Source organism: Colletotrichum gloeosporioides, assembly GCF_011800055.1.
Source record: "Colletotrichum gloeosporioides strain Lc1 chromosome Unknown consensus_50, whole genome shotgun sequence".
NCBI lineage: Eukaryota > Fungi > Ascomycota > Sordariomycetes > Glomerellales > Glomerellaceae > Colletotrichum > Colletotrichum gloeosporioides.
The window spans coordinates 642,052-654,484 of record NW_025544695.1 but is presented as its reverse complement, the minus strand read 5'-3'; the positions used below and the strand labels follow the sequence as shown (position 1 = coordinate 654,484).

The 12,433-nt window shown below is 56.4% G+C and overlaps 5 protein-coding genes across 5 annotated transcripts; 3 read left to right on the top strand and 2 right to left on the bottom strand.

The window, feature by feature from the left end:
- Window positions 1–432: 432 nt before the first annotated feature.
- Window positions 433–1,386, top strand: GCG54_00000695 (uncharacterized protein; the record flags this gene model as incomplete). Its single annotated transcript, XM_045400829.1, has 2 exons — window positions 433–694; window positions 749–1,386. 2 exons carry the CDS (start codon window positions 433–435, stop codon window positions 1,384–1,386), a joined length of 900 nt encoding a protein of 299 aa, XP_045263502.1.
- A 242-nt stretch (window positions 1,387–1,628) lies between these two features.
- Window positions 1,629–3,074, bottom strand: GCG54_00000694 (tRNA (adenine(58)-N(1))-methyltransferase catalytic subunit trm61; the record flags this gene model as incomplete). The annotated part of the gene is made up of 1 exon (XM_045400828.1): window positions 1,629–3,074. One exon carries the CDS (start codon window positions 3,072–3,074, stop codon window positions 1,629–1,631), a length of 1,446 nt encoding a protein of 481 aa, XP_045263501.1.
- A 580-nt stretch (window positions 3,075–3,654) lies between these two features.
- On the top strand, window positions 3,655–6,181 carry GCG54_00000693 (putative cysteine--tRNA ligase; the record flags this gene model as incomplete). Its single annotated transcript, XM_045400827.1, has 3 exons — window positions 3,655–3,918; window positions 3,949–5,097; window positions 5,147–6,181. The coding sequence occupies 3 exons, from the start codon at window positions 3,655–3,657 to the stop codon at window positions 6,179–6,181; spliced, it is 2,448 nt and encodes an 815-aa protein (XP_045263500.1).
- Window positions 6,182–8,878: 2,697 nt separating this feature from the next.
- GCG54_00000692 (uncharacterized protein) lies at window positions 8,879–9,356 on the top strand (the record flags this gene model as incomplete). The annotated part of the gene is made up of 3 exons (XM_045400826.1): window positions 8,879–9,017; window positions 9,085–9,268; window positions 9,320–9,356. 3 exons carry the CDS (start codon window positions 8,879–8,881, stop codon window positions 9,354–9,356), a joined length of 360 nt encoding a protein of 119 aa, XP_045263499.1.
- Window positions 9,357–9,800: 444 nt separating this feature from the next.
- GCG54_00000691 (uncharacterized protein) lies at window positions 9,801–10,946 on the bottom strand (the record flags this gene model as incomplete). Its single annotated transcript, XM_045400825.1, has 1 exon — window positions 9,801–10,946. One exon carries the CDS (start codon window positions 10,944–10,946, stop codon window positions 9,801–9,803), a length of 1,146 nt encoding a protein of 381 aa, XP_045263498.1.
- Between the last annotated feature and the right edge of the window lie 1,487 nt (window positions 10,947–12,433).

The window sequence follows — 12,433 nt, the reverse complement described above, 5'->3', positions numbered from 1 at the left end:
AAGGTTATGCCCAGACGAATTCTATCTTATTGCGTAGTCACCCAGTGGAACGTGGCTTCAAGTGATTGGAGACTGGAACACTGGTAACGAGTCGTACTGCGGGAGTTATGTTCCCGTTTAAGAAGAGCCCCGAAAATTGTAAACCATAGTTTAAGTGTTCGGGCGGTCTTCGGTGCAAGGAAACCCCCGATGCGGCGGCCTGCAACCGGCGGACAGCCCCGGAAGACCCACGCGCCCCGCGGCAGAGCTGCCGCACTGACACTCGCTGAAAATACCCCGCATCCCGTCATCACCCGCGTCCACTTTCTTCAGCACCTTCACCAAGCTCTACTTAGCTCCTGCGGGACTTGCGTATAATAGCTGCGACCTCATCTCGAAGCCGCGTCATAGTTCAGCTGTTTCTCAAACCGAAGACCGCTCTCACGCAACAAGATGGCATCCGAAGGTCTTAGAATCGGCTTCGTGCCGGAGCACTTCTCTACGCCCCTCTACTTCGCCAAAGAGCACTTTGGTCTCAACGCCACCCTAGTCCCGTTCCCCTCCGGTACAGGCCACATGATCACCGCTCTCCGCGGAGGCGAGATTGACATCGGCATCGGTCTGACCGAGGGCTGGATCGCTGGTCTGGGCAAGGAGGATGCTCCCGGTGACGGAGGCTACCGCCTCGTGGGCACCTACGTCGACACGCCTCTCTGTAAGTCACCCCCTCTCACACAAATATGCATGCGCTCACTGACACAACACCCAGGCTGGGCCATTTCAACCGGCGCCAAACGTCCCGAGATCACCTCCGTCGCCTCCCTCAAGGGCGGCAAGATCGGCGTCTCGCGCATCGGCTCCGGCAGCCAGATCATGGGCTTCGTGCTCGCGGACCAGCACGGCTGGCTGACGCCGGCCACGCCGCAGCCCTTCTCAGACACGGTGATCCTCAACAACTTTGAGAACCTGCGCAACGCCGTCAACTCGGGCGCCGCAGACTTCTTCATGTGGGAGCACTTCACGTCCAAGCGGTACTACGACTCGGGCGAGATCCGCCGCGTCGGCGAGATCTACACGCCGTGGAGCAGCTGGAAGATTGTCGCGTCGACGGCGCTGGCGAAGGAGGGCGGGAAGCTGGACCCCCGGGTTAAGGATTTGTTTGCGAAGCTCGACAAGGGTGTCAAGCACTTCAACGAGAACCAGGACGAGGCGGTCAAGTATATCAGCACGCATCTGGATTATTCTGAGGAGGATGCGAGGGAGTGGCTGAAGACGGTCAAGTTCACGGACGGGGTTGAGGGGGTTAAGCCTGAGGTTGTGAATAACTGCGTGGACATCTTGCGGAAGGCTGGTGTTCTGGCTAAGGGCAAGGGAAGACAGCCAGATGCCATGGTTGTGAGAGACTAGGAGCTGCAAGGCACAGAAGAAAAATTGCCAGTCAAAGTACTTGGAGACGCGTTGTGATCAACGTGTAATGCAATGTGGGTTGCGGCACAGCGAATCAACCCCTAAAAAGCAGTGACAGCCATGAAGAGCTTACATAGGCTCAATTGAAATCCTGATACTGATGATGCTGGGGTATCTACCACTTCCATCGTATGATTCTTCCGCGATTATCATGCCCCTGAACTTTCCACGCCGATCCCCACTCAAGCCTTGTTCTTTCTTCTCCTGCCCTTGCCCTGCAACAACTCGCGTTTCTCCTGCTTGCGCGTCTCCTTGTCCTTCGTTCCGATGACGCCCTTCTCCGAGCCGCAGGGCCACTTCGCGAGCGCAGCAGCCTCGTCTTCTTCGCTCCACTCACGGGGCAAGACGGCAAAGACAAGGTATGAAGTGTGCGTCTTCAGCTCGGGTTCCGCGCGGTGGATGACGCGGCCTTGGAGCCACGGCTTGACGTTGCTCGCCTCCTCGGGTGTGGCATTTCCGTTCGTGGTGTTTGCCGACGGGTCGACATCCATCGCTGGCGAGTCTTCGGCCGAGTTGGGGTCCGCCGGGTTGTGGAATTCTCTCGTGCGCTTCTCGATCTCGCGCAGCTTGCCCACTGCCTCGGTGACGTCGCGCGCTTGTGGGGGGATGCCTCGCTCGGGCTGGCCAAGGCCGGCGCGGTCTCGGATGACGTTGAATTTCTTGTTAGAGATTTCAATCATGTCGATGTCCACCCAGCCGAGGGTTCGCATGGTGGTGACCGTCTTCGTGACTTGCTCGATGCATGGGGAGAATGTGCAGATGTAGACGGACTTTTTGGGGTTCAATGGCGACACCCACTCGGCTGTGTCTGCGTCGCCCTCCTTCGTTGGCGCCGGTTTCCTCCGCGACAGGTGGGGGAGTGCCTCCCAGGGTGCAGGCAAGTCGAGGAAGACGGCGTCGGCCTCGGGACTCTGTCCATCGACCAGGAACCCACCGTTGTATACGTCGCGATGTGTAAGTTGCACAATACCCTCCAAGCCGTGCTGGACAATCTCCTCCTGCATCTTCTCGTACCGGTCCTTGTTGAACTCGAAGCTGTAAACCTTGCCCTTGCGCTGGGTCTCGTTCTCGGGGTAGCCGCTGTAGACGGCGCGAGCTGAGGCGTGCGAGAAGGAACCGCTTCCCGCGCCAGCTTCGATCAATCGGCTGCCGGGACGGGCACGTATGCGCTGGAGGATGTAGCTGTAGTCGGGGGTGTAGACGACCTGCGTGCGGTGCGGCAAGCCTGCGGTCCAGAGCTCGGCGGTGGGTTGAAGTATGTGAACGAAGCCACTTGCTGCGGCGACAGCCTTCTTCACGGGCGCGGCGGAGTCCTCGTCGGCCGCATCAGCAGCAGGCGTCGATGCGCCATCGGTCTCGTCTTCCTTTCTCTTGCGCTTGCGACCGCGCGAGCCGGTGTCGACATTCGAAGCGCGGATCTGGGAGCCCCAGGGGACATTGATCAGGGTCGAATGAGGAAAGGAGCCGAATCGCGTGTTGAGGACTGCGCCCTCAGCGTAGCCATCGACGGCGCCGGTGGAGTCCTGGAGGATCAAGGGAACGAGGTTGTCGCGGGAAAGCTGGACGATGGCGATGGAATTGGCCGATGTCCGCGCGCCAGGCTCGAGAAATGGTGATGGCTTTGCCATTGCGACTGGTAAGCGCCGCGAAGCTTGTTGAATTTGGATGGCCTAGCCTTGGATTGCGGCGGTTGGGATGGGGAAAGCAGGCCAACGTTGGTGCAGGGAGACCGTACCAAAGAAAAACTTCACGCGAGGCTGATAAGCTCGATTAAAAAAAAAAAAAAAAGGAAAAATCAATTGGAGAACGAAAAGTGTGGCTTGACGCGGGGCAAATGTGGCTAATGCTGTCTTCAGCCAGTCAGACAGTGACTCACCGCCCGGGGTCCTGCAAGGCTGAGGATGGTGTCACACTCTTTTTTTCCCAATAGGCGACTTGGCTTTCTTACACCCCGCCCTGCGACCATCCCTTCCCTTTTCTAAGTGACTCAACCCCAGCCCTCCACCCTCCCATCCCGCATCCCGAACCGCACCCTCGACTGCACCTCAGCTGGTGTCCCTTCACATGACCCTCCTTCTTCTTTAACCCCCCCGGCTCTGCGTTTAGTCCTGGATGAATCGCTTCCTTAGACTCACCAGACTTTCTTTTCGACTCTCCACTCATATACCCAGATTTCGATTCTCCAGGTCCTGCGCAACCATCGCGACAATGGAGGCGTTGAAGTTGCACAACTCTCTGAGGCCCGGCCAGCCGGTGCCTTTCGTCCCGATCAAGCCAGGAAAGGTTTCCTGGTACGCTTGCGGTCCTACAGTTTACGACAAGAGCCATTTGGGCCATGCCCGGAACTATGTCTCCACTGACATTATCCGGCGCATCATGATGCACTATTTCGGTGCTGATGTGCAGTTTGTCATGAACATCACCGATGTCGACGACAAGGCAAGCTCTCCACATGCATTCATCCCTACTATTGTACATGTTTGCTAACAATTCCGCATGCAGATTATCATCAAGGCCCGCAGACAACGCCTGCTCGAGCTCGAGAAGCAAAAGAAGTACACGGAGAAGGAGCTCTACAACCTGGCCCTGACTGCCTTCCGTGCCTACGCGGAGAAGAGCTTGCCTCTCCTTGCCACATCCGACGGCCAACCCCTCGACGAGAACAACTACCTCGAGCGAAGAGATACCGCATACGGCAAGGTTTTGGCGGGCGGCACACTCACTGGGGAGGGCAAGCCTGGCGACGACGAGGCCAAGACGAAGATGCACATCAGCAACATGGATGCTGCGGCGTTCGCAATCAAAGACAAGAAGTTCTACCCGGGCATTGACGAAATCCTGCTGCCGTACCTTGACTCGCTGTACAAGGAGACAATCGACACCAGTGATCAGACCATCTTCACCGACCTGACGCAGAGCATGGAGAAGCTCTTCTTCGACGACATGGATGCGCTCAACTGCTTGCGCCCCGACGTTATCACGAGAGTCACCGAGTACGTACCCCAGATTGCAGCCTTTGTCGAGCGCATTGCGGACAAGGGCTTCGCCTACGAGTCTGACGGTTCCGTCTACTTCGATATCACGGCTTTCGAGAAGGCAGGCAACACCTACGCGAGGTTGCGCCCTGGAAACCGGAACGATAAGTCATTGCAGGAGGACGGAGAGGGAGCGCTGTCAAAGAATCTGGGCGAGAAGCGCAACGAGGGCGACTTTGCGCTCTGGAAGAAGTCGAAGAAAGGAGAGCCATACTGGCCCAGCAGGTGGGGTCAGGGTCGTCCCGGCTGGCACATTGAGTGCTCCGTGATGGCCTCTGACATCCTCGGCGCGCAGATGGATATCCACTCTGGTGGTATCGATCTGGCCTTCCCCCACCACGACAACGAGTTGGCTCAGTCCGAGGCTTTCTACTGCGAGAAGGAGAAGGGCGAGCACACCTGGGTCAACAACTTCCTGCATATGGGCCACCTTTCCATCTCTGGATCCAAGATGTCCAAGTCCTTGAAGAACTTCCAGACCATTCAAGACGCACTTGCGACAACGTACTCAGCCCGAGGAATGCGCATTGTGTTCCTCATGGGCAAGTGGAACGACGGCGTCGAAATTTCTCCCGACATGAGAGCGCAGGCATCAAGTTGGGAGGCCACCGTGAACGTGAGTATCTTTCTCTAATCAGCACCCAAGTGGTACTAACTATTGGCAGAACTTCTTCTCCAACGTCAAGGCGCTCGTTGCCGATGTCAACGCTTCGACCGAGGGCGTCGAGTCCCTTTCCATTGCCGAGAAGCCTACCGACGGGTTGCTGGCCGAGCTCGAGAAGGCCAAGACCGATCTGCACACCGCCCTCACAAACTCTTTTGATACCCCCCAGGCGATGCGCGTCATCCAGGAATTGGTCAGCGAGGCAAACAAGGTCATTGTTGCCCAGGACGCCGAGGCGAAGCTGCCCGAGCTTGTGGCTATTGGCCAGTGGATCACCAAGATCCTGGGCATCTTTGGTCTGGACGAGAACGCCAAGGCGCCTTATGACGGCCTTGGATGGGCTCCTTCCGCGAAAAAGAACGTTGACCCCGAAGCTGCGGTGCAGCCGTATGCCGCTGTCTGGAAGAAGGTCAAGGCGGACATCGAAGCATTGAAGGTGTCGTCAGACTCCGTTTCCAGCCTGCTCAGCCAGGACCCTGATGCCGAATTCGCGTCCATTTCACAGAAGGGCGTTCGCGACCCCGAACAGCTCGCGCTCCCATACCTGCGTGCTGTCTCAAGGTTGCGTGACGAGCTGCGCCGGATCGTATCGTCGGTCTCGCCCGACATCAAGAAGGCGATTCTCTCCCTGACGGATCGTATTCGTGACGAGGATCTGACCGTGCTGGGTGTCTCACTGGACGACAGGCCGGACGGCAAGTCGTCTCTGATCAAGTTCATCGATGCCAGCGAGTTGATTGCTGCGAGGAACGAGAAGCTGGCCCGGGAGGCCGAGAAGGCACGGGCCAAGGAGGAGGCCAAGCGCGCGCGCGAGCAAGCGGAGAAGGAGAAGTGGGAGAAAGCCAAGCTCCCCCACACGGAGATGTTTAAGGGAGATGAGAAGTACTCGGAGTGGGACGCCGAGGGGCTTCCCACCAAGCTCAAGGACGGCAGTGACGTGCCCAAGAGCCAGCTGAAGAAGCTGCAGAAGGAGTGGCAGAGGCAGAAGAAGAGCCACGAGGAGTGGCAGGCCAAGTTTGGCGCAGCAAAAGCATAGACGGATTGGCGGTGTTACTGCGATCGTGTTGCATCTTTAGCCAGACTGCAGTTGACGATACACCTGGGGGAACATGTTTAAAGCGGACGGGGCAGAAGAAATGCACATGACAAAGTAGAGTTTGCGAATAGGCGCACCATGAGATTATCACAGTCTTACTCTTCTGCAGATGGAAAAGAGGATGCATACCATTGACACGCCGTTATCCTGGTGTTGGAGCCATTGACCGTGGGCAAGGTGAGATGATTTGAGTGTGACCAAGCCACCGTGAGCCGGCGTGGTAGATGAGCTGCGCTACCTGTAATGGTGGTGGTGGTGGTGGCTGTTGGAGTGTGTGAGTGTGAGTGGACACCGGGACCCCTGACCGTCTGGACCCTGCCAAGACGGGGGGCTTCCGATGATGCACGATCCCGCCCATCGCCAAGACAGACGATCAGCCTGACAGGTCTCGGCCACCACGCAGGGCGATCGGAATCTTGAATAGACCTCATTGCTTGCTGTTTTGCTTGCTGTTCAGACATGGGTCCTTTGGAACGCTTCTCGTCATGTCATGAGGTCCAGCTTATGGAGCAGTATTCGTAAGATCAGCAGAGAAAGCATTGAGCAAGAGGATAAGCTAGACAAGCGGTCAAAAGGAAAGGCGGGGATTGAGGGAGGAGGGAGGGAACCTGCGCGCGGCATGGCTGAGCTTCTCTACTGCCGAAGATACATGCAAGTTCCAAGGCAAAGGCAGACGAAAAGGAGGCGGGAGGGAGAACATGCCTCGGATGGAGCCGTCAAGGTTCGGTCCCCTCCTTCACTGGGGCGGTCTGGATCCCACGGTCCCCGAAGTCTGGAATCGCCGTCGTCGTGGTGAGGGGATTGGAAAGACTAGAGAAAGGGCCGCGTTCCAATAGTACGGCATAATCAAGCACAAACACCACCCACCTCCCGAGAGACACACACAGAGAGCCAGGAAGAGAGATGGGAGGGATCTAGCTACCCCTCACGATGACGCCACCCCCGGTTAGGTTCTTCACTTTTTTTTTCATCGCATCAAAGAAACTCGTCGGATGGTTTTTGAGACACCCGCTGCACGAGCCATCTTTGACACGTCATGTTGGCGAACAGAATAACGGGTACGAAGGAGAAGGGGATGGGGATGGAGCTGGAGCTGGAGCTTGGTCACCGCCGTCGTCTCAAATGCAGGGTATCGAACAAGCTTCTGTATCTCATCGAATGCCATCGATCGATTGGAGGGGACCTGGATGTGGGCTATGACTACGGTCCAATTGACTGGCCCGAGTCTGTCTGGACGGCGGTAACTGGCCCCAGATCAGATGCCTGGGAAAAGGGGTTTTTTGTTTCTGTGTTACACGGCATGGAGCTTTGTTTGCCGATGTGCCGGTTTGCCGCGTCCGCAACAAGCTTTCTTCGCAGCTCTTTGCGTGGGTCTTTTCTTTGGTTCAGCCCGGCAGGGGGTTAGCAAGTTAGACAGGGTCGCTGACGCATTGAAGATGCCGAATTCCCCGGGAAAGGCGGGGCTTCGTGCTGCTTAGCTGCTGGCGGCTTAACCGGATGGCGACAAGCTTCGCTTCTCCCGAACATCTCAAATTCCTGTCGAGCCAACTTTTGGTAGGTATTACCTCCAGGCTTTCAGCTGTGTTCGTCCAGTGAGGTACGTAAACACGACTGTCTCGCCAATCGCGCCGTTTCAACAGCCGTAGCCTCTGCTTGTTTTCGATCTGAAATCCGGGTGTGAGGGGTGTCATGCTCATCGCATTGATGGTTTCGCTCGCTTGCTTGCTTCTCCTCTGGCAGGTGAGTTTGATCTTCCCAGCTTCATGTCGGATTACTTTACGAATCACGGATCCTCGTCCGAGGACAAGTGTCAAAGGCGAGAAAGCCCACTTGGGAGCTCGGGTTCGTTCGTTCGTTCGTCCATGTAATGCGCCGCCCTCTCCTCTCCACATCAACAGCTGCCGATATCCCGAGCGACCCCGCCAAATATCCAAGCTGAACGGGCTTTTGCGTCAGGCCATGTTTGGGCAAGCTGCACTCTTCGTCAGCCCGCAACGGAACTCGACGTCAGTAGGTATCGAGTAAAGCTCCAATCGGGCTAGACAGCACCAGTGACAAGCAAGACAAGACACTGCCTCCTTTGACGTCGTCCCTCCCCGCAAGGGCTTAGTGGCCGACGGCGTTTAGTTCAGGCCTCCCGTCTGTTTCTCCCCAGGGACGCGGGCCGGGCGTGGGATATGCCATTTTGCATGGACGACGGGGGAGCTAGACCAGACGGGGGCGGGGGGTTCCATGGGCACATTGTACACTTGCGGTGACCTTTGAGACGGTGGAGAGCTGCTAGCTACCTTGTTGTCTACGTCGAGAAAGATTGGACCCTCCACCCCCCTGCTACGTACATGTCATTGAGGCGTGGGCAACGGGATAGGGTGGGATGTTGAAGATCAGAGGCTTTTGGGTTTAGGCTCTCTCTCGCTCTCTCGCTCTGCTCGAAATAGAGCACCCCATAGCTTGCAGCTGGGACCCCTCCTCATACCCATGACGATCACATGAGAAGATTGAGAGGGGATAAGAACCCTCGAGCTGCCCCTTCCTTCCCATCAATTGTAAGAAGTAACTCTCAACGCAACTCAATTGACTTGAACAACTTCACTCTATTTCCCACACACCACCAACCACCACTTCAACTTACTCAAAATGTTCGGATTCGGCGAGGCTAAGGAACACCGTGATGCCGTCTACGGCGAGCACGAGGCGAAGCTCTCCCACGAGGTCGTCGCCGGTGGCGCTGCATTTGAGGCCATGAAGCTGTTCGAGGACCGCCAGCGCAAGAACGGTACGTTCTTCTCAGGACTTTCTCCCCTTAGCCATGATCAATATGCTGACGTCGGATGTGTTTACAGGCGAGCCCGTCAAGCACCAGTTCGCCAAGGAGATGCTCGCCGGCATTGCCGGCGCCGAGGTCGACAAGCTCTTCGAGACCAAGGGCCTCGACTACCTCGACCGCGAGAAGGCCAAGAGGCACGCTGAGAAGCAGGCCGAGCACCTGTACCAGGAGCAGTACGGCGACATGGACGAGTACAACCCGTGAGTAGAGTCACAAAGCGTTTATGATACGGAATACTGACGAGTTGGCAGTGAGCGCCGCGGACGTCACCAGCACATGGAGTACTAAGAATCATGATGTAACGGCCGGATGGGATATATAGCATGACGAAATGAAAGTATTGGAACAAACGAAGACCATACCATTGTGATGAGTGCTTTGTCACTATTGCGCTAATGTACCACACACGTGGTCACTTCTTAAGTCACTTTCTAACCCTACGAAGTGTATATGAGTGTATCGCGCAATGGCGTAGACATAAAGAGCCCGGGGAGGCTTTTCGCACGAACAATTCTACCTGCTCCTGACAGATTGCGACTTGCGATGTTATCATCGAGAAGATGTCAACTTCACCTCAGCAACATAGATACCAGAAATGGATGCAGGAGCCATGGAGATGCCGAACTCATCATTGATCCAATATGAAAAAACACAGTTTGTTCAGCCTGTTCAGACATGCAAATAGGTATCAAGAAGCTAAAAACACAGGTGTACAGTTACACATTCCAACGCTCAGTTATCCCACGGTTTCGACATTGATCCCGAAGCCGTGGCTATTCCACCATACGAGCCCTTCCCTTCAGCCGCATTGCCAGCAATAATCTCAAAGAGCCTCTCGCGCTCCTTCTGGAGCGCCTCCCTCGTCTCGTCAAGCCTCCTCTCCCGCTCCCTGCCGTCCCGCATCAACCTCTCGTGCCGGTCCCTCGTCTCATGCAAGAACCGGCTCAGCGCCTGCGTACACCTTTCCACCGACATCCTCGACTTCTTGATCTCGTCGTGGAACGCCATGTCCGTGAAGATGTTGTCAAACAACACATCGCCCATAAGATTCCCATGATTGATATTAACAGGCGGCAGATCCCCGATGTAAGGCGTCATCCGCTGCGCCTGCATGACCAGCATCCTCACCTCCTGCGTCGCCGACTCAGCACGCTGCAGCGCGCTCCGCTCCATCATATCCGACATCGTCCCGCCTCCAAACATATCCATCCGCGAATGGCTCAGCGCATCGTCTATATTCCGCAACGCGTCCCCCATCCTCTTCATCGCGTCCATCAACAGCTTGATCGCATGCTGCTCCGCCTCTGCCTTGCTCCTCGTGTCCTGGTACGCCCGCATCGCCCGCGAGGCCTCCTGCTCCCTGGCGTCCTCCTCAGGATACCCGCTCGTCGGGCCCGCGAAGATGGCCTCGTACAGACTATCCAGCTCCCGCTGTGCCTCCTCGTGCGTCTTTGCGACCTCCTCCAGCGGCGCGCGCGCGCGCGTCGCCTCGTCGAGCTGCGTGCGCAGGTTCTTGTTGATCTCCTTCTCGCGGTGCTCCTCCTGCAGCACGTCAAAGTACTCGCGCTCCTCGCGCGCGGCCTTCTCGTCGAACTTGTCGCGCTTGCCGACGGCCTTGTGCACGAAGCGCCGCATCACGCTGTCGCGGTACTTTTCGTGGTCCTTGAGCTCCTTGCGCCGCCGCGTGTCGAGCTCTTTGACGTGCTTGTCGGAGGCCGCGAGCTGGTGCTCGAGGTCGGCGATGAGGCGGCGCTGCTGGGCCAGGTCCGGCACGGCGTGGTTGGTGGAGGAGAGGGTGGACAGGAGCTCGCGGTTTTTGACGGCCGCTTGGCGGATTTTGGATTCGAGGTCGGCGGTGGACATCATGCCGGTGGCCATCCTGATGGAAACGTGCTGGGTGATGAATTTGATTGATTATGATGCCGTGATGGGATTGAGTGTTGTGTTTAGTACCTCTAGAGCAAATGCGGACGTTTGTGAGTTAATTGTGGAAGTATTAGATCTAAGTCAGGGGTATCGTTAAATTTGACAAGAAAAACACAACGGCAATTGAGGGTATCTTCGAGATGTTGAATGAGGGTTTTGCCTCGTCGTAATTCTTTATGGTGAGATGCTAAACACGAATGACTCTTCCATCGTGAAGAGGGGGGATGGCGTCCTTATGAGAACCACGAGAACCCAGGAAGACGACCGTCGCCCGTCGCCCAGCAATCCTGGGTGGCGCATATCCAAATGGCGTGCCAAGATCAAATCAACGGCACGAAGGATTGGAGCAAAACATCAAGAGTGTATAGCATGAGAACACAAGGTCGGACCATGACATCAGACACCACCCGCGCCAAGGGTCCGGCTGCCTCTGCGGCGCGGCACACGGAACACCACACCCAAATGCGGGGAGCCTACACCTTTTTTTCACTGTAAGGCATGGACCGGACGCTGGACTTTCTCCCTGATTGACGGGGATCATCGGTGCTTGTAGGGCTGCGCCACGGACCGAGACGGCGGGACAAGACACTTAGGCGCCCGGACGCTGTGGACTGACTGACTGAGCAGCAAATCATTACGGATACAAGCTCGCCTTATTTCTGCCTGTTTGTCCACTTTGCTCACAGGCAGATGCGGATGATCTCCGTGTAATCTGCATCATCGCGGAGGTTTATGAGTGGCTCGGTACGGGGAGACTGGACTGCCAAGGCTGAAGGATTCGCCCGGGTAAGCTTGCTAAGGAAGCCTAGTTTCTTCGATATCGCGGATCATGATGAAAGGGCTTGTGGCTGGTGAGGCGATCGGGGGCGAGCAGGGATCTTCGCTCCTGACGGTGAAGCAGACACGGCATAGTGCCAGGGGTTCGGCCTGGAAGTGAGGGCATCGTGGCTTTTGCAGCTACATCGGATTTTTCTTTTTTAACCATTGAGGCAAAGATGCCTTCGTGATTCTGTAAGCTGACTGAGTTCACTTAGAAATGCCGATGGACAATAGCATTATCGTAACATTGGCCAAGTGAGGCATTTCATTGTTTTTTTTCTTCCGCGCTTAGATACAACCAACGCATCCCCATTTTCGAGCCCAAAGTGCCCAATTTCATGCGCGCTTGAACAGTCAACAACACCATGGGAGCCCACCGCGACCGCCTTATTTCACTCTCCTAAAGACCTCAGACAGTCAAAGTGGACGGCAACGCTTCAGGTCAGCCTCGTTGGCCCGCCAATAGTGCACACGTCGCCGCCACGTGGGCGAATGACAGCTGGCGCTGGCGATGCCAGCGAGGCTCACGATATCCACCATCCCTGAAGTCTCACAAGGGTCAACCTCGTTGGTTTCATCATGCCATATGCGCCAATCATGAATGTTGGCCCTGCCCAACA